The sequence below is a fragment of the Myripristis murdjan genome, chromosome 22 (genome assembly GCF_902150065.1).
Source record: "Myripristis murdjan chromosome 22, fMyrMur1.1, whole genome shotgun sequence".
Lineage (NCBI taxonomy): Eukaryota > Metazoa > Chordata > Actinopteri > Holocentriformes > Holocentridae > Myripristis > Myripristis murdjan.
The window spans coordinates 27,474,614-27,501,412 of NC_044001.1; the positions used below are offsets into that span (position 1 = coordinate 27,474,614).

The 26,799-nt window shown below is 40.7% G+C and overlaps 1 protein-coding gene across 1 annotated transcript in view; it reads right to left on the reverse strand.

The window, feature by feature from the left end:
- The window catches only part of gabra2a (gamma-aminobutyric acid type A receptor subunit alpha2a), a 31,321-nt gene extending 5,793 nt beyond the window's left edge, over nt 1–25,528 (reverse strand). The window contains exons 1-7 of the mRNA XM_030044446.1: nt 25,457–25,528; nt 24,045–24,157; nt 17,974–18,041; nt 9,598–9,818; nt 7,981–8,063; nt 6,165–6,308; nt 4,752–4,904 (exon numbers count right to left, since the gene is read on the reverse strand). Coding sequence (XP_029900306.1) covers nt 4,752–4,904; nt 6,165–6,308; nt 7,981–8,063; nt 9,598–9,818; nt 17,974–18,041; nt 24,045–24,157; nt 25,457–25,524 — 850 coding nt within the window. The 5' untranslated portion in view covers nt 25,525–25,528. The remainder of the gene's footprint in view (nt 1–4,751; nt 4,905–6,164; nt 6,309–7,980; nt 8,064–9,597; nt 9,819–17,973; nt 18,042–24,044; nt 24,158–25,456) is intronic.
- Nucleotides 25,529–26,799: the final 1,271 nt, after the last annotated feature.

The following is a 26,799-nucleotide window of genomic DNA, read 5'->3' on the forward strand; positions in this document are numbered from 1 at the left end:
TGTTTGTGCAATAAATAAACTGAAGACAAAGTGCTCCAGTTGCTCTTTATGCTGATGTAATTGGTTTAATATCCGGGTCATTGTACTGAATTTTTCTCGTACAATAGTTGAGGGCTGGGGGTGAGGGTGGCAAAGGGTGAGCTAGCTGTCTCTATCTGTGTATCTGCGGTGTATTTTTTTTATGCAACGTTTCTGTTTGTTTGTACATGTTTTATAATTTTGCATTTGTGTCTGCAGGACCCCCTTGGAAATGGGGGGGAAATGCTCCATCTCAAGGGGCTATTCTTCCAATAAATTCAGCTACAATATAGGCAAACTAGAAATTTACATTTGTATGATCATGACAGGCACACAGAGTCTTTGTTTTCTGGCCAGCATTGTAAGGTAGCTTTCGACTCACTGAACATGCTTGAATAGAATTGCTGTAATTTGTCCATAGCAATAAAGCACACTCTCCCCTGCATAAACCTTTAGTGAGGCTGGGATCAAACGTGCGTCTGGAACTGAATTCAATTTAGTGTAGTTGGTAACAACATGCGACCTCTGCTTAAAGTCACAAAATGTCCTTTAAATTACTTTCTTTTGCCTTTTTGTCTCATGTCCCTGCCTTCAACGGGACATTTAATAAACCAGATTGAAATGTGAGAGTGTGATTTGGTTTATTAATCCTGATTGTACTGCCTGAGGTAAACGGAGAGAAAGCATGATATCTCCCCCCCAGACAGATCCCTGACATTTTACCAAATGGGAAATCAGAGTGTAGGTGTGAGTTCGCTGTCCCTGGGCAGATAAGCAGGGCAAGGTCTCATTGCAGCATGACCCTCATCTGCAGGCCTGCCTGCAATGCCCCGATAAAATGTTTGCCCGTCAGCATTAACACGACTGTTTACAGTCAGAAACCTGGGTAGAGCCTCGTAGGCTGAGGTGGGCTGGGAATGTTTGTGTGTGTGTGCGTGTGCGTGTGGGTGTGTGCGTGCGTGTGCGTGTGCGTGTGCGTGTGTGTGTGTGTGTGTGTGTGTGAGTGAGTGAGTGTGTGTTTGGAGAGGGGGTTGGGAGGATTGAAGTGCCATATCTAGAAGATCCTGGTTGGGTGTCACAGCTGATGACCTCAATGTGACCAGAATACTAAAAAAAAAAAAAAATGGATTTCCCATCGAATTTGCTTTTTCTTAACAAGTCTGACACAATCTTACATTTTCAAGAGAAAAAGAGACAACTAAACCTCATCCAAATGGTTGCTGCCAAGGAATAACAAAAATTGGAGATCATGTCTTGAATCAACACCTGGGGCCCTGTTTTCGTGCAGGTGCGCTGCATAAAGCACGGCCAGTCACTGGCGCGGTGAAATTTGGGTGGATGCAGTGATGCTTTCTCCTCACCTGGGTGTTTGCTATTTTGGCAACATGCTGCACCACCACATTCTCATTCCCAGGTCGTCGGATGCTGCAGCTTGGTCACAGACCCTTTGCACCCGTCATCATCAGAGTGACACACATCAGGCTTTTATCATGCATCAGTGTCACATGGTTAGGGTTAGGCGACAACACCTCTTGGTTAAGGTTAGGGAAAGGTTTAGTTTAGGCAACAGAAACTGGAACTGGACACAGTCTCACTCACACACAAAAGGTCTCGCTGGAAACTGGAACCAAACTCAGGTCTTGTCTGTGAAGGTCCTGTGACTTACACACTTGCCATTCACCCTGACAACCCCCCTTTGTGGACTTTCTCGCACTTTATACTACATCCACATCCCCCTTGTCTCACACTGATGCCAAAGGGTGCTTTTGGCTTGTAATGGGTGCCTTTGGTGTGTGCATCAGGGGCGTGACCCAGCTGTAGTATTTGAAGACCTGGGAATGAGAATGAGGCTGACTGTGCATCAGTGTGTGAGGTGTGACGCAGTAGTAGGTGTGTTATTATTAATCCAAAAAAAAAAAAAAAAAAAAAAAAAAAAAAAAAACAGTCAAGGTAATAGCCTAATTTAGAGTTTATAACCAATGCTGATGCAAACATATACCTCACTTAGTTTTGATACATTTTATATCATGACTAGGGAAGGGAAAAGCGAGCATAATGGCATTTTATTCCTCGGAAATTCTCCACCGCGTCTTTCTAACTCTCCAGCCTCCCTCTATGACAAAGTGCTGAAGACTTGTAGTATAGCATGCTTGTGAGGCTGGCACAGAGCCAGGGAAGTGGGTGTGGGAGGAGCCCATCCTCCACAACCCACTGATACAACTGGAGGGCACCCACTCAAAGACGGTACAGAACCGCTTTGTGGGAACGGGCACTTTCAATTGCGACAGCCACCTGCAACAGCAGTGAGGTGCAGGGTGGAAGTGGTAGAAACTATCTGGGGAGGTAGGTGTGGCATCGCTACGAGTCCTTGGGAGGCTGAAGGACAGAACACTGGGTTCACTGTCGAGTGCACCGCTTAACAGCAATGAACAAAGAGGGAAGGAGCCACCTGGGTTTCCACCTTTGAAACTCTCAATAGTCCCAGGGGTCTGGGGGGGAAGTGGAGGAGAAACTTGTGTCCTTTACCACTCTGAGCCTGAGGAAGTTTGAAGGGATAAGGGGGAAGGTGCTGTATGCAGCTACGGTGAAAATCAGGAACTGCAAAGCCCTGCAGGACGTGAGGGGGCATAATTGGCAGTGCTACCTGGGAAGGCAGAGTAAGGTGAGGTTCAGGTGGAGGGTGCTGTTTAAATCATAATAAGAGGATAACTAATTGGTTATGTCAATCCCAGCCCCTGACACACCCACCTCAATCCCACCCCATTCCCAAATCTCATCACCAAGGTACCAAATCTGTGATACCACGGCCTCTGTGCACTGCGTAACGTGCCACGGTGCATGGAAATTGGGCCGTTGATCTTGAGTATTGACTCAAGGTTAGAAATATTTTTCAGTGTTGACTCAACAGCATAAACAGCAAGCACGATCAATCCCAAATCAACGTTGCAGATTAACCCTCCTATTATGTTTGGGGTCAATATGACTCCAGCCAATGTTTAACGTCTCTAAATAAATGATTAACATCATTTTTTTTTTTTTTTGCTTCATATTTAATGAGTTTTCCTGATGTAATGGGCACTACCTGTAAACATGAAATTCACATGATGATATGTTTTCAATGTCCTGTACACACTTTGTAACGCATCGGTTATAAATAACAAAAATCTGTATTTAGAAATAATATAAAGCCATTAAAACACCAAAATTAATATTTCTTTGCAATTTTAGGTCAATCAGTGAGATTTTATGGTGATTTGCATATTTTTCCATAGTCATGTAATAAGAATACTGGATGTATAAGTGAGGGTGGGAGGGAGTTATGTATTATTTAAAGGGCTATTTAGGTCGTCAACAAAGAAACATGAAGTACCTGACACATAAACTTTGGTAACAATTTTAATTATAATAATTTTGTGGAGGTTTAAACTGCTGGGGTCAAATTGACACCAAACATAAAAGATGTTAGTAAAATTGAACATAACAGGAGGGTTAAGTGTTGAATCACAACAGATGTAGGGTTACAGATGCTCACTTTTTCTATGTTTAATTAATAGCTGGGTTTCTATTCAAAACGTTTCACATATTTTAAGCACATACAGAAATTTCAATGAATAAGACTGCGAATTAATGCAGGTCTCCATGAACTACGTTATGCTTATTTTCATGCTGATTGCTCCCTGTAACAGAACACTTCCAAGTTCAAGGTCAAGTTTATTTACAGCCCCAAATCACGACCTCCCTTGCCACTGCACGGCACATACAGGCAGTTTTTGCTGTCTGGGTATATATCTGGCAACTATCAGAGGTTGAGCCAGAGTGAATTTGTGTGTAATTTAAATATTTTCTCTCATTTGTCACTTAACTGGATATTTACTTGTCACTAAACTGAATATTAAAACGTTGCCCTTTGTCTTTCCTTTCCTTTCCATTCCTTTCCCAATTTCCCCTCAGAGATCAATACAGTATTTCTGATTCTGATTATTTAGCATGTAAGATGCATTTTCCCTCAATAGACCTATATAAACACAGTTGAAAACAAGGATGTCTAAAATAATTCTGTTTGAATGCAACCTATTCAATCTGCAGTTCCTTTCCCAAAAGTATGAACTACTACCTTTCTCAAATATCACCATTTTAGAAAAAAAAAAAAAAAAAAAACTGTTTTATGTTTTATGTTATTTTGAATGCAGACTCCCCACTGGGCCTGCTGTGTGTGTGAAAGGATTTGACATGGGACATTATCCCCTGCCAGATAGTGAGCAGAGCCCTAATGTCTGCGTTTGACCAGGATTGCTGCTTGTTTTCCATTTTTCTTTTCTCTGTTGTTTTTCTGCTACAAAAGCGAGCTCCTACACTGACATCTGTACTTATCAGCTGCACCGTCTCCCCACTTATGACCCTTAACTCCGCCTCAGACCTTGGTTAGTCCTGTCAGGCCCATGGGTATTTGGTGGGCCATTAGCACCTGGAAACTGGCCCTGACAGCCCCAAAAAAGGTATGATCAAAGACTACAGGTGACAATGGAAATGCAACTGGCCTTTGCACGCACGAGCACACACTCATGGCTACCCGCCGAATAAATTTTGAGATATGCCACTCTGGACCAAAGTGTTGACACCCCAACCGACCGACCCACTGACCCACTGCCAGACTGACCAGCATGGTGACGTCTAGGCTTCCCAGCAGGGCAAAGACAACAGGCAAAAAGTAGTTAATGAGTTATACTCCTTACCAAAGACAGTTCTCGCCGGCACAGACTCCCTGTTGAGCCAGAAGGAGACTTGGGAGAGGATAACAGTCATGATACACGGTAGATAGGTCTGGATCACAAAGTAGCCAATCTTCCTCTTCAGATGGAAGTGGGCTGTCATGACTGTGTATTCACCTGTGGACAAGAGAGACGATGCTCACCTGCTTACACCATACTCCATCAGTGTGACTCAGTTCAGTTAGCTGAGACCTAACTGAGATGGAAACAGTGCTGCCAAACTAGACGGTTTTTCACCCAATTCAGCACTTTTGGACTGCACTGTGTGGGAAAAACAGGTTTAGGGTGGGTGGACAGGATTTGGCCTTGTTTACCATGAGTTGGCTGTTTTGTTGAAATCTATATTTCTATCTATCCAAATATCAAGTCACTCAGCACAACTTTGATATGATGATCATTTTTATTCATTTTGGTGAGAGGAAATATGTGTTACCATCATTACCACTCAGCAGAGGCTTAACCCATAAACACACAGAAGCTCCAGTGTATTCACTGTGCGACAAACCTCTATGCTTCAGTTGTGTTGCTTGCAGCATTATCATTATTTAGTTGTGTGTTTTTTGTATATAAACCATTTCATTAGCTACTAGTTAATAATATCTTGTTTGCTTGTGCTTTTCTTTCCCAGGTTATCACAGTCAACTAAAACTAAACTAAAAGTTAAAACTAGGTGTGAAAAACATTTTAGTGAACTGAAATTTAAAAAAAAGAAAGAAAGAAAGACAAAAATAGACTAGAGAAAAATGAACACCAACTGAAATGATATTGTGTACATACAAAACGAAAAATCAATAGTGTTGGCTTTGGATTAGAAGACCTATTCTGACAAATACCCCCATATTAGAACAAAAAAATGAACTCAAAATAAAAATATATAAAAATATCTCCAATAAATATGCAAAATGTACTGAAAAAGGTTGGTTGAAATATTAAACCATTACTGTCAACATGCGGGAGCAATCTTACTTTCCTGTGGATGAAGATTATGCCCTATTTGCAGCAGACACCCACGCGCATGGTGTAGCCAAATTTTTCGGGCCATTTCTTCTTGTTTTTTCCCACCTGCACCCCCAGCGCTGTGTCTGAAGTGGGTTACATGCTGCAAGCCAAATGGAGCAGGTACCTGTTGTAACACCTAATTCTCACACAGGCTTTGGTACACTGTAGTACTGCTATAATTCGGTACTACAGAGTTTTGGTTCCCAGACCTAGTTGCGATAACAACATATGTTATGAAAGCTCTTCATTTGGCACTAGAATTCTCTTGCCTGCTCACCTCTATGTTTGTCCCACGCATATTGGATTTGGAAAAAAAAAAAAAAAAAAAAAAAAAAAAAACAGCTCATGATTTGAGTTGTCTGTCTCATCATCACTCACCAGTGCTGGACTTAATCGTCTCCTTCCCCACAGTTTGGCCCACCAAGTCGTACTGATTGAGTCTGGATCCATCAGCGGCTACGTCCACTGACTGGGAGGCGTTACGAGTCCAAATGTAGGTGACCTCTGTCTTGGTGTAGGCATCTGAGAGAGGTAGAGAGAGCCCAGAAGCAGAAACCAATTCAAAATAAATCACCTCTCCAAATCCCTCTTTGTAATAATCATGGCCAATTTCCCTGCTGAAACAAGTAAAAAAGACTTCCACAATGCAGAGTAGCCTCTTTAACAGATCAGGCGCCCACCCATCCTTTATTCCTTGACATGAAGAGAACCATAGTTACGCTTAAATGCAGCAGAGCAATTTGGCACTGCACTTACAGTGCCAAATTGCTACGCCCAGTGCAAAGTGGCGCCGTGCGAGACACAAGTGTCTTTGCTCGTTTCCAACTGAAGCAGTTGTAATTTTCCCTTCCAGCAGCCACGTTGTGTAAATAGCAAATGCACTTGTGCTCATCTGTGCGCTCATGGGCGTGTTAGTCCTCAAATGACGTGTTTTCGCTGTCACTATCAAGATAGTAATGCACACATATTTTAAAGGGAATGGGAGATACTGCATGTTACACCCAAAACACCCAACCACCCTTTTTTCCACTGTTAAAATAGGAAAAGTGGACTTTGACACACGTTAAATGCATTTGTCTCATGCTCTTCAGACGGTTGAAATAGAGCCCAAGATGTTTGTGGACGGTACATGAAGAGAAATCCACTTTATCAATCAATCAATCAAATTTTATTTATATAGCACCTTTCAAACAAATGCATGATATTCAAAGTGCTTTACATCTTGATTGACAAATAAGCATAAAATAAGAAGAAAAAGGAGTAGGAGACCGATGCATATTCATAAAATATGGTTAATTAAAAAATAAAAGATCAAGAATAAAAAAATAAATAAAATTACCAGATGAGAGTGAATAAAAAAGATTTAAAACAATAAAAACACAGCAGTAATAAAAAAAAAACACAAGAATAAGATACTGAATAAAATATAACAACAATATAAAAACAATAAAATAAAATGTAGAATATAATATATAGAAACAATCAGTAAAATAACAATAAAACAAATACAGATAAAAATAATACATAGAGTACCTATAAAACTATAAAATTATAAAATTATAAAACACTATATAAAGGCCAGAGGAAAGAGATGGGTTTTTAGTCTACGTTTAAAAGTGTCGATGTTTCCGGCTCCTCTCAGATCCTCCATTAGGCTGTTCCAGAGTTTTGGTGCAAAACTCGTCCGATCCTCCGAGCCGGAGCATCGAACGAGCCTTCCTGGTTCATGTAATAAAAGCGTCTTTGAGATATAGTCTGGTGAAAGTCCATGCAGCGCCTTATAAACTAATACAAGAACTTTAAAATCAATACGAGAACTAACAGGCAGCCAGTGTAAGGATTTTAAAATAGGCGTAATGTGTGCTCTCCTTCTGGTCTGAGTCAGAACTCTCGCTGCAGAGTTTTGAATCAGTTGCAGCTGATTAATTGTATTCTACGGTAGACCAGAAAGGAGAGCATTACAGTAGTCTAGCCTGCTAGTTATAAAAGCGTGCATTTAGACCAAATCACAAAGATTTGTATGAGAATCCAAAGTGCTTCACACATTGCTTTTTGTGAAGGGCAGCTCCAATATCAAATACTGCCTCCAGCTGGATGGATTATTTGAAATGTGAGAAATACTGTCTGTGTTTGTGTGTGTGTGTGTGTGTGTGTGTGTGTGTGTGTGTGTGTGCGTGTGCGTGGTCACACTTACAGCTGCCAAACTTGAGAGGACATGAGTGAGAGTCCATGGGAAAGTCTTCAAGGTGCATGGGACACTCAGCTTGAACTGTTAACCTAGCAATAAACACACACACACACACATACACACATGCACACAGACACACACATGCACAACTTGTCACACTCTCAGTTCAGAGGCAAACATCACAGGCAACCCGCTTGCGAGGGCTGTGATGGGCAAACCTGATGAAGACCGGAGGCAAAAGCTGTTGCTGAGTGCAGCAGCCACACCTCCATCTTAAATAAAATCTGAAGAAAAGTTCATCGTAAAATGAGGGATAATGAGATGTTGTTGAACCAAAGGCAGCACTAAGTTTGTGCTACATGCAGCTGTCTTCTAGTTTAGCCAGTGAAAGAAAAGACAAACAGTGGCGCTGAAGCTGAATTAATGGATAATGAAGTGATAGTGAACACTGATGTTTTGGAGGAATGCTTCCACCCAAGATCAGAACTTGACTATCTATTTCACAAGAAATAAGCACAATAATAGTAAAAGCCACCATAAATCTGGCAAGTTGCAGTTTACATCCATATCTGTCCAGACTCATAATACTTGTCGAGAAGAGTTTGAAGGAATTTAATAAAAAGGTATTGAGTCTATTTTTGGTGAACTGGAATTTAACACTATATTGACATGTATGATTCCAGTGAATAATTTCAAGTGAGAAACATGATGTCTTCACTTAAGACTGCTTTTACAGAGGAGTACAGAGGACTGATTGAGAGCTTCATCACATGGTGCAACAATAATTACCTGAAGATCAATATCAGTCAATATCAATATCAAATCAATATCAAAACCACTGAGCTCCTGGTGGACGACCAGAGGAGCAGAGGAACTGGCCTGGTTGTCATCCAGGGAAGTGAAGTGAAAATGCTGAGTTAGGCCACTGAATAACAGCCAGAACAGTGTTTTTCCTCCAGATCATTACGTTGTCACAGTGAAGCTGACGTTTGACCTTTTGGATATAAAATGTCATGAATATTCACCATTTTATCCTATTAGACATTTGTGTCAAACTTTGTCATAATTAGTGCGTGAAGTCTTGAGTTATGGCCAAACATGTTTTTGTTAGGTCACAGTGACTTTAACTCTTGACCTCTGACCACCAAATTCTAATCAGTTCATCCTTGAGTCCAAGTGGACGTTTGTGCCAAATTTGAAGAAATTCACTCGAGGCGTTCCTGAGAGAACAGGACACACGATGGACAGACAACCTCCGCCCACGGTTGTTGCCGGCATAGAGGCAAAAAAAAAAAAAAAAAAAAAAAAAAGCAAATGCCGCGGAGTTAAAAAAAGAGAGAAACATGACATGAAAAGAAGAGACAGAAAGAGAAGAGAAAGTAAAGGCTGGCCTCATGGAACCACAAGTCTTAAGTCGTTCATCTCTTGAACAGTATATTAAATATTAGTAGTGTCATACTGTCTGCTGGATGTGGTGCTCAATTTTAGAAAATGGAGTGTCCTATAGAGACAAACTGTAACTGAAATGTGTGTAGTGTATTATAATTGTACAATATAGTAACAATACTAATACGGATACTACTACTATTACATTATTACTCTAAATAGAGATTAAACAGGCACCTCATGGTATAGAGCAAGGTTCCATCCTCCATGATCCTCAGCAGCTTGTTGGGCATGGTCATATTGTGGGCCACAGACTTCTTGCCGTTGTGGAAGAAGGTGTCAGGGGTCCAGATCTTACTGGCCATCAGGTTGTTAAGAGGCAGGATGTTCATTGGTCCATGGAACTTCAGCCTTTCATCCTTCCAGCTCTGACGGAAGAAAACATCCACAGTGTATTCCTGGACAGAAGACAGAGAGAGGGGGGAAATAGAAATTACTACCAATATTACCTGCTGATACAGCTTTGCAAACGCAAACAAAATGTTACTTTTATACTCCGTTGAGTTTGTCTTATGACTAGTCTGACAAACCTAGAAGCTCTCATGACAACATACAAGTTGCAACAGCTGCAAAAGAGGCTTCTTATGCCAATGGAGAGTGGACATGTACTCTCAGTACTGCAATACAGTTGTCCCTTGCTATAATGGGGTTCACCTTTCGCGGCCTCGCAGTTTCGCGGATTTTTTTTAGTGCAATTTTGCATGTTTTTTTTTTCCACTGGACTTATTTTTCTACGAAGGTTTGAACTGAGAGTGTTTAAACAAGAGAGAAAAGTGAGAAAATGTTAATGCCTGTCTGAGAAAAGTGTATGAAGTGTGTAGTGAGGGGTTTTACAGCCTTAAAACATCTAGAATAATTGTAAAAAATAAAGCTGACTACTTCGTGGATTTCACCTATTGCGGGTTATTTTTAGAACGTAACTCCCGCGATTAACGAGGGACCACTGTATTGCAATATTAAAAATTTTAAATAGGTGACATGACATCTCATAGATTCACTCACACAAACATGTCCCTGGAAGAACACATATGGTCAGACTCGGGATGGACGAGGTGACTGGTCATGTGAGCAATGCTGAAGATTAGTTGCTATCCAGTCACTATATATCGCAATTATCGTTATCGCAATTTTATACGGTGCAATAATCGCTTTGTGAAAATGCAATATTGTGACGGCCCGAATCTGCACAGCAAATGTAAAGAGGCAAGGGGAGGTCTTAACCTTGTCTTCCACTGTTGCTGCAGTGAATAGTCATAAACAAGGAGACACAAACATGATCAAAATGGTTCGGCATGAGGAGGATTATGACAAGTCTGCAGCTGCGGTGAAGCTTTGAAAACTTTAGTAGCATATCTGGGACAGGACATTTTGGCTTGTTCGCTGAAAGTTGATTATGTCCCCGCATGACTAGTGTCCAACTGAATCTTGATCAGCTCATCCAGGAAAGGGGCTGTCAACACTGGAAAAATTGCACTGATCCATTTTTTGGTAATAAGCTTGTGTTGACATGCAAAAGAAGAAAAAAAAAAAATCAGGCACAGAACTCAGTAAAGCATAGGTCATTTGAATCCACAATAGTATGGGGGAAAACACCATCAGTGGAAGGGCGAGGGTGGACATGAACATGCAGAGATCATTAGTTGTAGTACAATCAGGGCATGGCAGAGAACAGAGAAAGAGGTTTTTTTTTTTTTGTTTTTTTTGTTTTGTTTTGTTTTTTTAAGACTGTTGTATGCACATCGAATATCAACAGTAACATTTTATTTCAGTGTCATACTGTAACATAACTGGAGAGGGGGATTAAGACTTTGTGGTTACACTCATAAGAGAATCAATGTCTCAATCATTTAAGTGGACAATTTCCATTTTGCCGCTGGGTAAGTGAACAAGCTCTGTAACTTCAGTATCACTTGCATAAAATCATAAGAAATAATGTAAAAAATGCAAAATAAAGCAGTTTGGGGGTAGCCATAGGAGAAAATATATGCATTATTTCCATGACAGATGTCCCGCTGGGCCTGCTTCTAGCCAACATGAACGTCCTCTAGCCAACATGAACATTGTCACAAATTTCAACTTTTACATACACCACTACCACTGTTACACCATTTTGGCCTGTTGGTGGCAGAAGAAGAAAGTTCACAGGGTTGTAAAAATGGAGAGCCGCCATCCTCAAGTCAACATGAATGTTCTCACCAAATGTCACGGTGATCCATCAAACAGATGTGGTTTTGCAGGACACAGCAGTGCACGCTTGGGCGAGCTCTGTGAGCGTCTCAGCTGTGCTCCACTTTATATCATAACCCACATGAACCTTAGAGCTAAAATCCTGAATTATGGTTGGATGAAAATGAATCATTTGCTTTAGACAGCAAATTATGAGTTTGATGGTTTATGAATGACAACAATATTGTTAGCTGCAGAAGCAGAACATTATAAGGTGGGTGTTTCAACCAAAAAAATCGTATTTGAAAATCAAGGGATTTTGATTACATGTTGTGAACGTCTAGCTATCACTTCAGCCTTCATGTCTCCAAATTGTTTTTTTTTTTTTTTTTTGGCAGTGTCGATTATTGCACATTGCTTTAATGTCATGATTCTGTGATGTCTGTTGTGTCAAGAGTCGGCAGGATCATCTCAGTCCCGTGGTCAAGTGTGCGATCCTCGTCTAGATACAGTCATCCAGTGTGAAAGACTAAAAATCGGTAAAATCTATCATTACATGTGATGCAGTACATTTTCACAATTGGTAATTATTAAGCATCCTCTCATGTGTCCCCAGCCCGCGGTGGAGTTTGTCGTGGGCTGGAGGTTGAGCCAGTGTGTGACACCTGGCCGGGTTTGGATCTATATGTCAGTCTCTGAGACAGCTGCTCCCTAGGGCTAGTGTCAGCCAGCGTTTACATCAACACCACTTAGCCCTTCAGTCCCTGTAGCCGAGTGGAAAAACATCTCTCATACATCGCTCCCTCGCTCTCTCATTACCCCAGGGTATACATACTAAACATAAGCACGGCATGGATTAAGACAGCAGCATATAGGATTTTTATCTGTAACCACTCACTGAGCAAATACACTAATCTGAAAAGCAGTGCTGATGAAGTACCTAAAGTTTGTATCTGAGATTTTGATGTTGCAAGAATATCTTCAAAAAAAATACCACAGTCATTTGGCTGGCACAGAATAAAATGGTGATGAGCCGATTTGCTTAATTCAGCAGGGCTGTAAAGTGTGTTATGCTTTACTTGAGCACTGTGCAGATATGTTGTGCTGTAAATCTGACAGGGCTTCTGCAGGTTGTCCCTCAGAAAAATTCCAAAATTTCACAATTAATTTCCTGACATTTTAAATATTTAAAAAATCACTAACACATAGGATGAATTAATTCATTAATTGATTTATTACAATAATGTCTAATAGAGTTATTGTATTGTATTGTACTGCCACTCTGGGCTCACAAATTGCGATCAGTCACTCACTCTTGGACGCTCAGCTGGACACATGTGGTAAGCGCTGCTCGTGCCTGTTCTGATTTACCTTTTCATGTTGGGTTGGGCAACATAGCAATATTACATCTATCACTTGGAGTTGTGAATATGGTAATACTGTGATATAGCATAAGAGTAGTCTTTTCCTTGTTTTAATGAGTGCATTACAGTTAAGGGACATGATTTTTCTGAACTTGTTAGACTGTTGTAGCTTCTTTATTATCTGTTTCTACCAGCTTTGCTGTCATATCCAAATTTCTAATCATCATAAATCTCACTGTGTAAATATTTTGTGAAAGCACCAATAAGCACTGCCACAATATTGCCACAACATCGATATTGTGGGATTCAGTCAAAAATGTTACAATATTTGATTGTGTCCATCTCACCCAGCCCTATTTTCTTAATTCATTGTATCTGGTGGTATCAATATTTGCTCCTTTTCGCCCTCACCTCCATGTATCCTGCTCTCCCTGCCCTGTCAGCGTCCTCCTGCTCTCTTTCTGCCTCCCTCTTTACTCTGAACACAGCAGAGTGACCATGACAGAAATATTATCAGTAAACAAGGAGCGTTTCTTGCCCTGATGTCCAGAAAAGGATTACTAACCATTTCTGATCTGAATGGCAGTGATTTCTGTATCAAGTAACTCATCTTCTGTACCACTGTATCCTTCTATCATATGACTGGTACTCCTTTTCTCACTGCTCTTAACAAACTCTTCTCTTTTTCTGCAGCTGCCTAAAAAACTGAGGAGTGTCAGTGCCACCCTTCCTCTTGCTCATGATGACACTCACTGTGAATGAGAGCTGACTGTGATATACCTGCTTGCACTTAAATCAGACACGAATAATGCTATTTATCATAAGCAAGTCCAGCTAAAGTACATATGAACATATGTATATGGACATGCAATAAGTGAAAGCCACAACTGTCTACATAAATTACACACGCAGCGCCACATAAATGACGGACACTGTACTCCGACTTGCTGTGGGCGCTCTGACAAATAGGACATGATAAAAACATTAACATTAGTTGAATATGCCTGTGAGCAACATTGTTGCTTGCTGGGTGAACATGTGGCTGATGAACTTTCCAGGTAACTTAGCTAAGATAGTGAATGCCGGTTAATTAGCACTCATTAATTAGCACTCGAATCGGCCGGTTATCATCAAAAACACCTGGTTCCACCCCATGAAATTACTGACCATTTTTTGCAAAAGATCATTTTTTTTTACATGATTATAGTTCCAGGACAAAATGATGTATTGAGGACAACGTTATCTTTTCATGCATGTCGTGGCTGAAGTGAAGTGTTATTATTGGTATGGTAAGCATTCCCCCAACAAGTGATGGAAACATGAATAGATCCTAATTTTATGCAAAACTAGTGACTGGAATATTGTCAAAATGTATGGGCTGTCTGCTAGCTAATGCACAGACTGTATTCTGCGCAGCCAACGTTCTGACAGGAATTGAGAGCCTTTTATAAAATCATCATCATTTTCATAACGTTTTGCAAAAACTATCACAATTGACAGTGATAGAATCTATCACTGTCAGCCATTTATGGTTCCAAAAGGAACCATTTTTTGATGGTTCTTTGAGGGCACCTTTAATTTTTTTTTTTAAAAAAACATCTACAGAAATGGTTCTTTACAGAACCTCTGGCTAAAAGGTTCTTTGTGGAACCAAAAATGGATCCTCTGTGCCATCACTCTGAAGAACCATTTTTGGTTCCAGTTAGCACCTTTATTTTTCTGTGTGTGGCCAAGAGGGCAGCAGCAGTTCCAAAGTGACTCTCAACAAACAAGCTAAGAACATTCATTATAAAACATACAAAACAAAGCATGTGAAATATATCTGCAATTACTGCTTGAAGCAAATACATATTTATTTTTGAAAATAATGTGTTCTTCTCCTCTACTGTGTTTTTGCCACAAGGTGTCACTAGTTAATTGAGTAGAACTCAGCAGAGAGATTCAGACTTCTATAATTTGATGTCTGAGATCCACAAACACAGGACACATTTTACTCCACTGCTGAGGATCCCCTGCACACAAAGAGAGGCAGGCCGGGGGGCTGTCCAGTCCTACAGTAAAGGAAAGGAGGAAGGAAAAGGAGTTTGTGTGTGTGTGTGTGTGTGTGTGTGTGTGTGCTGCGTGGGAGCAGTATCAGAGAGAGGCTATCAAAAGCAGTGAACAAGATAGACAAAGTGGTGGAGTGAAATTATCTTCTGCAAGTTTGATGATGAGACAAGGCCTGAATTATACATGGGATCATCCCTCTCTCCCTTCCTCCTTTGGAAGGCACTGTCTTGATCGAGACCACTTCTATCGCTGCACTTTTGCCCCTGTGCCCCTGGTTTCTGCAGCGTTTAAATATTTGAGAGGAGCATTAGGTGAGGAGGGGGGCTGGGGGCTTTGCAGAGAAAGTGATGGAACACTCACTGTGAAAAGCTTTTAAGGTAGAAAGGAGGGACAGGAGGAGGAGATGAGGAGGAGGAGGAGATGAGAAGAGAGGGAAAAAGAACAAAAGTGTGTGTGTGTGTGTGTGTGTAACTACGTGTTTTTGCAATTGAAAGAGCATCTGCGGATCAGGCCACATATTTTTGTCCGAATCCGACCCAAACACAAGATTTTACTTGTCCTCCATCTCTAGGTTACATTTACCACCTGAAATAGCCTACGTGTCGCCTTCAGTGTCATCATGTAAACTCCAGCGCTACACAGGAAGTTGCCCAGAACAGACAGTAGATTCATCATTTTTATTTATTTTTTATTTTTTGTACAGCAGAGTTTCACTAAAATAACACCGACGTGACCGAACCCAACCCAAACATAAACAGAATTTCTACATTTTTGTCTGAACTCTAGTGTGCAAGCCAGAGACTATGGAAGGTCAGAGGCTAGAGGTCTGATTTATCACAGACTTGCGGGGCTTCTTAATCTACAAACAAGAACAATAACTTCTGTCCTTGGTTTACCAAGGTGCCACAGCGCAGGTTTGCACTAATGAAGTCACACAGTTCTACTGTTTGACTTAATAGAGAAAAATCAATAAACAAATTAATTTCATTGCCACTACAATAATATTATTATAGCTGTTTACCTTCAGGTGGCCTTGCTCTCCTGTCCTCTCATATCATCTCTGTCTCATTCTCTCCAAAACATACCTGGAAAGTGTTTTTCCACTTGACTTTTTATAACGTAGTTGGACCATATTTCAATTCAAATCTCGGTCTCCTCCTGTCCCCATGTGCTACTGCAGCTAATCTTTCCTTTTGCAGTGTCTGACGACAACTTCCCCTAATTGGTCCATAGTCCAAACCCTCCAAAAATTGTTTTGAGTCTGGAAACGAACTGAACCATGCTTCAGTCTGATCTGGACTGAGACCACCTCTTGTTGTCAGACAAGGTTTGGCTATTTGGATCGTCCCCGGCAGGTTTCACACCTGTGATTTTGGTCCAGATCAAACGAGGTAGGTGTGAAAGGGCCCTGAAACCAGTTATGTGTGTCTGAACGTGGCCCTTTGGTTCAACCCCATGGAGAAAGAGGGTTCTAGAGTCAAATGACTACTGCTAATGTGTGGCAGGAAAAACTGTGGGCTCTAGTTTCCTGGCGCAGAACAGGGTGGGGCTGTGAGGCGAACCCCCCGCAGAGCTAGTTTGGACCAGCGCAACCCGAGGAACGCACAGTTTCGTAGTTTCGCAGACCGAGGTGTGCTGAGATGGGAGTGGCATTGCAGCAGGGGGAGGTGCTGACAGATTCAGCTTGAAATAGTGACAGTTTTGTGCCAAAAGGCTCAAAGCTGGCCATCTGAAACCAGGTATACTGTCAGTGCAGGCGGAGCGGAGCCGCTGTAGTGGAAGTTTGGCTGACCAGCGTGCAGTGCGCACACGTCACCAAACCTCACAGGCAGTGAGGTGTCCAGCATGTCAGACACATTAACAATGCAATAAATACCCACAAAAACCACTATTCAATGCTACTATCTCAATCAGCACATAAATTTATCTCCATATCGACTGTCCCGTCACATCTGATGTCAGATCAAAGGAGATTGGTGCTGTTTGGCAGCGTAATGAAAACCCAACCTGATCACCTGTCAGTCAAACAATGTGTCCAGTATGGTGATGTCTTTTTTCCAGTCACGGTGTCTGCCGCTGCTCGTGTTAACTACACAGTTCTTCTTCCATATATATAAATACTCCACACATATCGAAAATGTAAAATGCATCAGTTCCTTGCCAGACACTGGGCGTTTAGAACAGCAAATGTAAAAGCTTTCATGAACCGGATTTTGTTTTAATCTCTAGTGTGTTGTTGCATCAGTAAGTGATGGAGTCGAAAGTTGCAAAACAAACATGTATTTATATGAAGATGGCAAGGATTATCCTTTGAGGTAAAAATATTCATTAAAAATGGGGGCTTCACAGTTAAATTTATATTTGCTCGTAAAAATCAATAACTTTAACAGACAGAGCTGGAAAAAGAGATTAGGTAATGGAAAGAAAGGGGAATGAGGAAGACGAATGTAAGGATAGATGCATGGATGGATGGATGGATGGGTGGTTAGATGGATGGATGGATAGATGGATGGCAAGTAGCTCCAGCAACATTGCAGCAGCCAAGACTGGCCTCACTGTCCTGAGTGTGTGATGCTGCTGCTGTCTTCCTCCATGTCAATTGTGTAAACTTTCATTACGCCTTCACGCAGCGCATTTTAAAGGCGAGGACAGGGGCTCATTTGATTGGTTTAAAGTGAATCGGCTGTGTCAAACCCACTCCACGCCTTCTCTCCTCCCTTCCACCGGTAGGAGGGATGGTGTAGTACTTGCGCCAGCGCGCACGGCGTGCCAAACTTGCAAAATCCACCTGGCCACACCCAGTTGGCGAACCCCACGTTGCCCGGTCTGCGAAACTAGAGCCTTGTGATTTCATCATGTGAGGGAAAACTGAATGAAAGTTTTGGTTTAGAGTAAAACATAAGGAGTAAAACTTGGTTGGTTTCCTGATAAACCTGTGAAGATAATAAATTATTACATGTTGTATGAGACATACCATATCTGTGTCGGACACTGGACCAAAGCTTGTGACATAGATGTCAGTCTTGACCTCCGTCACCCGGTCTGTGAAAAACACACACCAAAAAATCACAGAAACAAAAAAGAGGTGTTAAACATCACAAAGGAGTTGTCTGTATTATTATTATTTTCTGCTGAATTTACATTGGTATAAGAGAACAAATTCTTTCGTTTGTTCCACAAAGGTGCTGTGCTATACACCAACAAACCTGTGGATGGCAGTGTCAGATATGAGTTCAGCTGAGCTTGCCCTAGAATGCTAGAATCAAGTTTCATGCTGGCTCACAAAGTCACCAAGAAAAGCAAACCATTTTCTGAATAATTTGTTTACATTGTGTTGTTGGTGAGGCAGGTGGGCGACGAGATGCATGCCCACCTCCTGACACCTCTTTGAAATCCCCCCTGCAGAGCGCCCTGAAGCACTGTGGAAAACTACAGGCACTGTGTGTGCAGTTTTCACAGCATTTTGCTTATTTGGTTAAAACAGAGCTGATGAGCATTTGTGTGCCATTCTGAGGATCTCCACTTCAAAAATACTACCTGACGTGCTATATTCTATAAATATGCATATGGAATGTAAACATCTCTCTTGGTTAACAGGGCGTCCCGTAGAAGTTTATTTGTTGGTGCTGGTTGCTTGATTGATAGTATCACTTGGTACTCTTTAAGAGCATGTCTCTGATTTATCGATTGATTGTTTCTTTTCCTTTTTTTAAAAAATTTAAATGTATTTATTTATTTTTCTTCTTGTATATATTTTTTTGTATGCCTTATTCCTTGTTTTCTGTCTCTGTTTGCCCCAGGGGTGAGGGGCTGGGAACTCTGTTCTGTCTATGTTGTTTAAAACTATAAATGCATAAATAAAGTATTAAAAAAAAATACCACCTGACTGGAATAAGATAGAAGGGATATAACTTTACACACTGGTGATGAGTTCTGATTATATGAAATATCAGCTGATAAAACAGAAATTTGAAAGAGAAAAGTACTGTGATATAACTGCATGTTTCACTGAACTGCAGCCCTCCAATACATTTCTTTATGTTATCACACACAAACAGAAAGATAAAAGGTGTCAACTAGAACCAAAAATGCTTCTTCACACTAATGCCACTGGAGAACATTTTCTGGTTCCACAAAGAATCTTTCAGACCATGGTTCTTTACAGAACCATTTGTTCCGATAGTTCAAAGGTGCCTCGAAGAGCCATGAAAACCAGTCCCTTGGGGAACCAGCAATGGTTCTTCAAAGAAGGGAAGTAGACAAGGTACATGGGAATAGCAATTAGTTCTCATTTTTTCAAGGAAAAATAAGAACTTAAAATAGTTCTTCATACTGGTGCTATAGGAGAACCATTTCTGATTGAAGAACTTTTCAGGCCATGGTTGTTTTAAGAATCATATCTTTAGCTGGTTCTTCAAAGAATCCACAAAAGTACTTCAAAAAAAGGGTCTTTTGAGGTGATGGTGAAATGGTTCTTCAAAGAACTGTGACCAAAAAAAAGTTCTCTAAAGAGCGTTTTTTTCCCCAATAAACATTCACTAAATAAAGAGCTTCTTTAGTAATTGATGTTTTTTCACAGAACTTTTAAAGGCCAATTTAAGACCCATTATTTTTCTGTATGTGTAAGGAATTTTATATCATCATGTCAAAACTACTCACTTAACACATGCAGCCCCCCCCCCCCCCCTCGGTTCTGGAGGAAACTCTGGTCAAGCAGAGCCAGGGTAGGAATCAGATATCATCACTGTATGTGTTGTGTGGATAAAGCAGGTGAATCTAGAGCTGAAGCCTGGACATCAGACTTCATAGAGGATGTACAGAGACAGCAGAGGAATAGTCTGAGCTTTGCCACAAGGCACAAATTATCACTCGACATGACTTTAAAACTAATATATTCCAATTCCAATTATATTCCAAGTGTATTTTGTCCCTGTACCATGTATTGTGAGGTACCATCAAGAGCCACAGTGTCTGCATTAGGAGGAAGGCGTGGCAGTGCATGGGTCAATCAAAATGAATGCAACTTCACTCACTTTCAATTTTTAAAATGCTAGAAAAAGTGATGAAGTACTGATAAATATGTGTCTGTTGCAAGCTAAGACATTGATAGCTCAAACTTGGATGAATGAAAATGCAACAAGTATGAATCAATATATCAAGGTCCCTTCAACCTGTGCTGCTTTAGAAACACTAACTTATTATTAATGGAGAGACAGGGTTATTTGAAAAAATCTGGGGACACTTCAGAGTTTTTACAAAACAATATTTGGTAATGATCAATCATGACAAGATTTAGGAGAATGACTGGAATTGGAAGATGACACATAATGTTCCTTATACTACAGGTTTCTGACTAAGCAATCTGATTGGTTGAGGGCCATGTGTTATTTACTGTAATGCTGCATCAATTTATCAGCACTACTCCACTAAAACAGCTGTCAAATTAACATCTGATAATCTGTCACCTACAGGTGATTCTGCCTCTGTAAAGCTAGCAAGTAACTGACAGCAGCGACTCACAGCTGTGATGTTAGTTACTGTAACACCCTGCCACGTGTGTACTGTTAGCCTCTGTTCATATCCCTGTTCATACAAGACTAATCCAATACAAGATCATACACAGAACACATCTCACACAAAGCACAAACATGGATATATGAAAACCACAGATGACTATTTCCATACAATCTTGCTCTGCCCAGCGGTACAACTACTTTTGGAAAGAGGTAATCACTAAACTTTCAACACCACTTAAATGCAACATTGCACTAAACCCCCTCCATCTGCAAGCTTAAACTCTCTGTCACCACACATCATGGCCCCTCTACTAGTGGCCCTAATTATCACCAAGAAAACAACACTAGTAACCCAGACGAACAAAAACATGTCAACATCCCTCAATGGTTAGACTTCTTAACACAACAGTCGTCAATGGAATATCATTCAGCCAGTACAAACCACTCAGCCATCTGTATCCCCATGCATACAACTCTCCTATTGCATCTCTTCCCACCCTCCCCCTAATCTTACACCCCCAGGTCTTATTCTTTTTTAATTCATTTTTTCTTTTCCCGTGCCCCCTCTTTCTCCTCTCCCTCTCCTTGCTGTTAACAGCAATGTCTGTTATGACTTATTTTTATTACCCTCCCATCTTCGCTCTTTTCCTATTCCTCTCACTTTAATTGTTGTCATTATGAATACCTAATCGTCTTCATTTAATGAAAAAATCAAATGTACTCAGTGTTCTGCTGCTACCTGTTAACCCTGCTACCTGTCTCAAACATTGTTTGACTGCTTATTGTCTCCCCATTTATGTAATTATCCAATAAAAAATAATTAAAAAAAACAAAACAACCATAATGAACATATATAAGAGCACCTCAATGCAACAATTCACCATTTTATATTAGCCGTGAAACACAAAGAGCATCTTCAAACAAATTTAAGAGTTAAATCCGGTTGTGGCACTGTACTTCAGTGGCTTGGCAAGCAGTGTTCAGAACAATAGCACTTCAGTGGCTCCTTTGGACTATTTGCTGCCAGGCACCATGTATGAAATGGGAATTTCTCTTCTGACCTCTGTTCTACAGCCAGCAGTTCCCTGTCCGCCATGTTTTTACCGTGGCTTATGAACAAAAGCACCAAGCTTTGATGTCAAACCCAAGGCAAGCGGGCTGGCCAAGCCCTCTGATCTCCACCAAGCAAGGACCCCTGTCACCGTTATCTACCTTTAAAAAATGTATTGTGTGGACAAGAAATTGGATGCATAGTGGGTAAGAGATCCAAACTGTGTCAGGAGTGTCAGGTATAGTGCAGAAAAATTCACTGAGTAAAACAGCAGTAAGAAAAGACATGAAACCTAACTCCACATCTGGGTAATGATGGAAATCTGCATGTAAGGGCTTGGTATCTGCTGACCAGAGTGATCTGAATTCATTAAGATTTTCCCTCCAATATGACAGTTGTGAATATACATACTAATACTAGGGCTGGGTGATACTATATTGATATCCTGATATGACACTAGATATCCTCTTTGGATATTGTGATCTGACATATGTCAGCTGTTGTCTTGTCCTAGTTTTAAAGGCTGCAACACAGTAAGGAGAAACCATTTTCTGATCTTATTGTAGCTGTCATATTATTTGCTTCTACCTATTGGTCATCATATCCACAGTACAAATGATGTTAGCAAACATTTTATGAAAATATTGATTGTCATCCCTCCAATATCATCACTGTATCAGTATTGAGGTATTAGGTCAAACAAATCATGATATATGATTTTGTCCTATACTATGTGCTAAAGTTAAATTTAAAGAACCATACCAGTGATTTTGAATGTTTGCCTGTTTACTACACTTTCCACACACTTTACTTTGAAACAAAGCATTTTGCAAATCATGCAGGCGTACTAAAGATTTTACAACATATGATCAGAATCCCTTCATTGTTCAATTGGAACTTTTGTTTGAAACAGCCACCTCATAATGTTCTGCTTCTGCAGCTGACAAAGTCATCACCATTCATAAACCACAGAACTGATAATTGACTGTGTGAAGCAAACGTTTCCCCGGGGACTATTTTCCAGTGGTTTCACTTCACCCAATTTCAAATCATCAAAACACAACAGTGCTGCTGCTTTTGGAAAACTAATGTGGAGGACTTTATTACAATGATGGAATACTGGTTGAAGACATTTTTTTAAATCTCTAATTTTCATATTCCAGTCATATTCTAGGCCTCTGATATCATTTTTCACCCTTTTATCCAGCCACCGGTTTACATTCATTCCTCTGCGATATGAAAATGAACTTCAGAGACTTCAAACTTTCTTCACTCCAGTATTCCATCACCACAATGAAGCAGTCCACATTAGTTTTCCTAAAAGCAGCAGCACTCTTGTGTTTTGATGACTTGAAATTGGACGGAGTAAAACGGTCTCTCTGCCAGGGAAAATAGTTCTCGGGGAAACGTTTTCTGTATACAGCGAATTATCAGTTCTGTGGTTTATGAATTGCGATGACTTTTTCGCCACAGAAGCAGAACATTATAAGGCTGTTCTTTCAACCAAAAAATCATATTTGAAAATGGTGGGATTTTGATTATACACTATGTTGTGAAATATTTAAGTACCCCCTCATGATCTGCAAAACTATTTGTTGCAATATAAAATGTGGGTAAATTGTTTTAAATGGGCCAAACATTCAAAATCACAGGTATGGTCCATAAAAATACTTATTTTTATATTACCTTAATGTATTCAATGTTGATAAAGTGACAAATGGCTGGTGAAGGAGAGTCAGAACTGAATGTCATTATATTCGTGTACTCACAGCAGCATAACACAGTCTCTACTACACAGCAGCTGATGTAAAGTCCCAATCAAATCTGCCATGTACTATTATGTGTCATTACTGGATGTGATCATTAATGTGATTGCACTGCTGTTCTAGGTAGAAGCGATGACCTGATCAGGGTGTGCATAATAGACTCTGGTAATTGTGGCTATGATGATCACGTTCATTTATATCTGTGCTGATGTTCCAAATCAAGGAACAAGATGTGAGGACTGGGAGTGAAAAGGAGCTTTTGGGTTCACATTTGATTTCTGATGCATCTGCACCTTCATTTTATGCTGATGGCCTATACAGTCTACCTTAATGGAATTCTGATTGTTTTGCAGTTAAAAGGAATAGATGGATGATGATATAGGCCTTTTACTAAACATGGGAGACTGGGAATAGATGGCACCCTTTTTGCTTTCAGCTTCATATATCTCATAAATTTATTCAGACACATGGAGAGAATCAGCGCAAGAGGTCAACTTTTTCACACAGGCTAAATATTAAACATGTCATGCCCTATAGTGTGACTGTTATAATCACTTTGCCACCCAACCCCTGTGGCCAACTAACCCCCGTCTCCCCCACCCACTGTCTTTCTCTAACATGATAGGCGCTCCTACTGATGATTTGTTATCAGCCACCACAATACAAAAATATTGATCTCACCATTCACACACTCACACTGGTGGAACCTCACCTCCCAGGCCGGGTCTCAGCCTGTTGTCATAGCCATCCAGGAGACTGTCCAGGATCTTGGTGAAGGTTGTGATGTTTTTGAAGGCATTTGCTGCGTTGGATTCTACTCCGGACCTAAACACAGGACAAATGTGTTTCATTTCTGGGTGAAACTCTGTAAGAAGAGTTTTCTTCATGGTTTAACCCACGGCTGTTGAGCATTTTTAATTAGCTCTTTATTCCATTCTCAGACGCATGTTGGCAAATGTAATCTCAAACTATGGTATTACATTTTTCCCATTAGGATTATTTTATGCTGAATGGCCATCAATAGGCTTAATGGTGCCATTACATTAAGTTGGCACTTCAATTTAAGTTGGCACACATTGGCAAATAATTTCCTTGACTGAAGTGAGGATGAAATTAATAAAGACATCCTGCTATAAAGGTGACAACTGGAATAAATAATAATTAAATAATAATAGCACACTTGCTTTAAAGTAACGCCTATTCCTCTTAAGTTACACTTTGATTCATAATGTTTTTTTGTTTGTTTGTTTGTTTACTTTTGCTGATTCATGTTTATCAAAGGAAAAAACCCAATTGCACCCAATTCTATCTGAGAGTCACGACAAGTTGGAGGGTTTTTCCTCAGGCACCATTAACCCACATGAACAGTATACGTGGCGTTCTTTCGTAGGAGAAAAGAGCTCATAAAAAATATTAATTTGATGCTGGAGCCAAATTGATCGGTGAAAGTAAGCCTCTGCCAAGAATGTGAGCTATAACTTCATCTACAAATCCACGATTCAATCCCGTATGCAAGCGATCCACCAATCAGAACTAATTTTATTTTTATTTATTTATTTATTTTTTTAAATCATTTAGAATTGGCTGGCTTGGCTCAAAAAACAGTCTACCAGCAATCGGCGGCAATGAGCGGCAAGAATTCTCAAAGTTGCGATTTCTGTAAAATGAAATTGTGCATGATGAAATTCCTATACGCCGAATTTACCATAACAGCATGTTCTTGCAAGGTCGTGAGCCCTGCTTCACGATGGGTGTGTTTTTCCAGCAAGTTAAGCACAGATTCGTTAAATTTCCAGATTTTTCATAGGAGTTTGGTGTTGCGCTTTCTTTCCACAAGAGATACTATAGGGTGTCGATGCTATAAACCAGTGTCTCCGCGCACCAAACACTCATTATGTCTGACAAAAGCTATTGTCATTTCATTACCATTGCCACTGATGACCTGTGTGTGTGTGCTTAAGTAACTATAGCCCGGTAAATCTGTTCAGTCAATAAAAGAGAGCCGGAGACAACAACACTGTCCTACAGCGACAATGCGTGTAGACAAGGGAACCTGCCGTCCGTGCGCTCACGTTCCTTCTGTTTAATTCATTTCTCAGGACTACATGATGGATGCAAACTTACCGCGTCTGCCACAGTACGATCAAAGAGATGAAAACCGCTGTGAAATGTGAGCTCCATTGTCCTCTCATCGCTGAAACCTACAGAGACGGGAAATCTCTCAGTGCAAGCAATTACACCACAGACTGGCACAGCCCACAGCATCTTGTAATGTAAAGAGCCAGCGGATCTTACACTGTTGTGTTAGTGGGAAAAAGACATTAGAGTGAAATGCTCACAAAGACAAACTCACTGTCTAAAACAACTGCCTAGTCTGCGCTCTTTGCTCCCATTTGTACACTGTGTTCAGTGAGAGTCATCGGTCGACAGGAGCGGTGAAACCTTTGACAGGGTGGACTACCTACCGGAACGGCGACAGGTGTCCTTTTAGTTTCCCGATGCCAAGTGAGACACTGGACCTCAGCTGGACGCAGTTAAGGTGTAGAAGAGCCTTTCTGGGCTGGGTGTCAAACGGGAAGTGTTAAGGAGCAGAAAGCCAAGCGCGGTTACTGCCTGTCCATTCTTCCAGCTATTCCAACAGGGAGTCCCAGTTCATCTGATCCAACCACAACCTTAAACCAAAGTGTGAAGGGGGAGTCCTGCATCACTCTCACGACACACGGAGCGGATCAGTGCCAAGCCGGGAGTGGCTGATTTGTAAGTGAGCGTGTGTTCTTGGTGATGAATTCGTGCGCACAACATGCGCACAAGGCGCAGCCAAAACCGTGCGCTCAAGACGCGTTGCCTATACAGCGTGCGTATATACGGTTATAAAACACACATTTAGACACCTTTTTCTGAAGTAATTGTTTAACTGTTGAACTGTTGTAGTGGAACGAGAACAGAATAAAGTCCAGAGATGCAAAAAGGTTTTCCCAATGATCTAACGACCTCCTACAGTTCATAACATCCATTATTTCTCATGAAAAAGAAATAATTAACACATTTAATTTTCCCTAAAAACCCAATAATATGCTCTGAATTTTAAAGATGAGGTTAGGCAAAAACGGTGGTAAACTGAGTTTTGGTGGGTTTATCCCTCCACTCTGCACACACACAGCTGTAGAGCCCATGCACTTTCCTCATCCTTACCAGTAGCTTGTCACCGAAAATATCTGCCCTGCAAGCTTCTCAGCAGAAAATGCCTTAACAACTCATCACCTGATTTTTTTCATCTTCAGTATAACTTGGTTAATAAATCTCTTATATTAATTAACGCATTTTGTTCTTAGATTTTCTTCTTAAGTCACTGGCAGATGTTTTATCTTGTTCGAAGAAAAACAAGATTTCAACACTGAACATGAAACTGATTTTTTTTTTTTTTTTTTTTTTTTGGGGGGGGGGGGGCATTTCTGCTTTAATAGTGA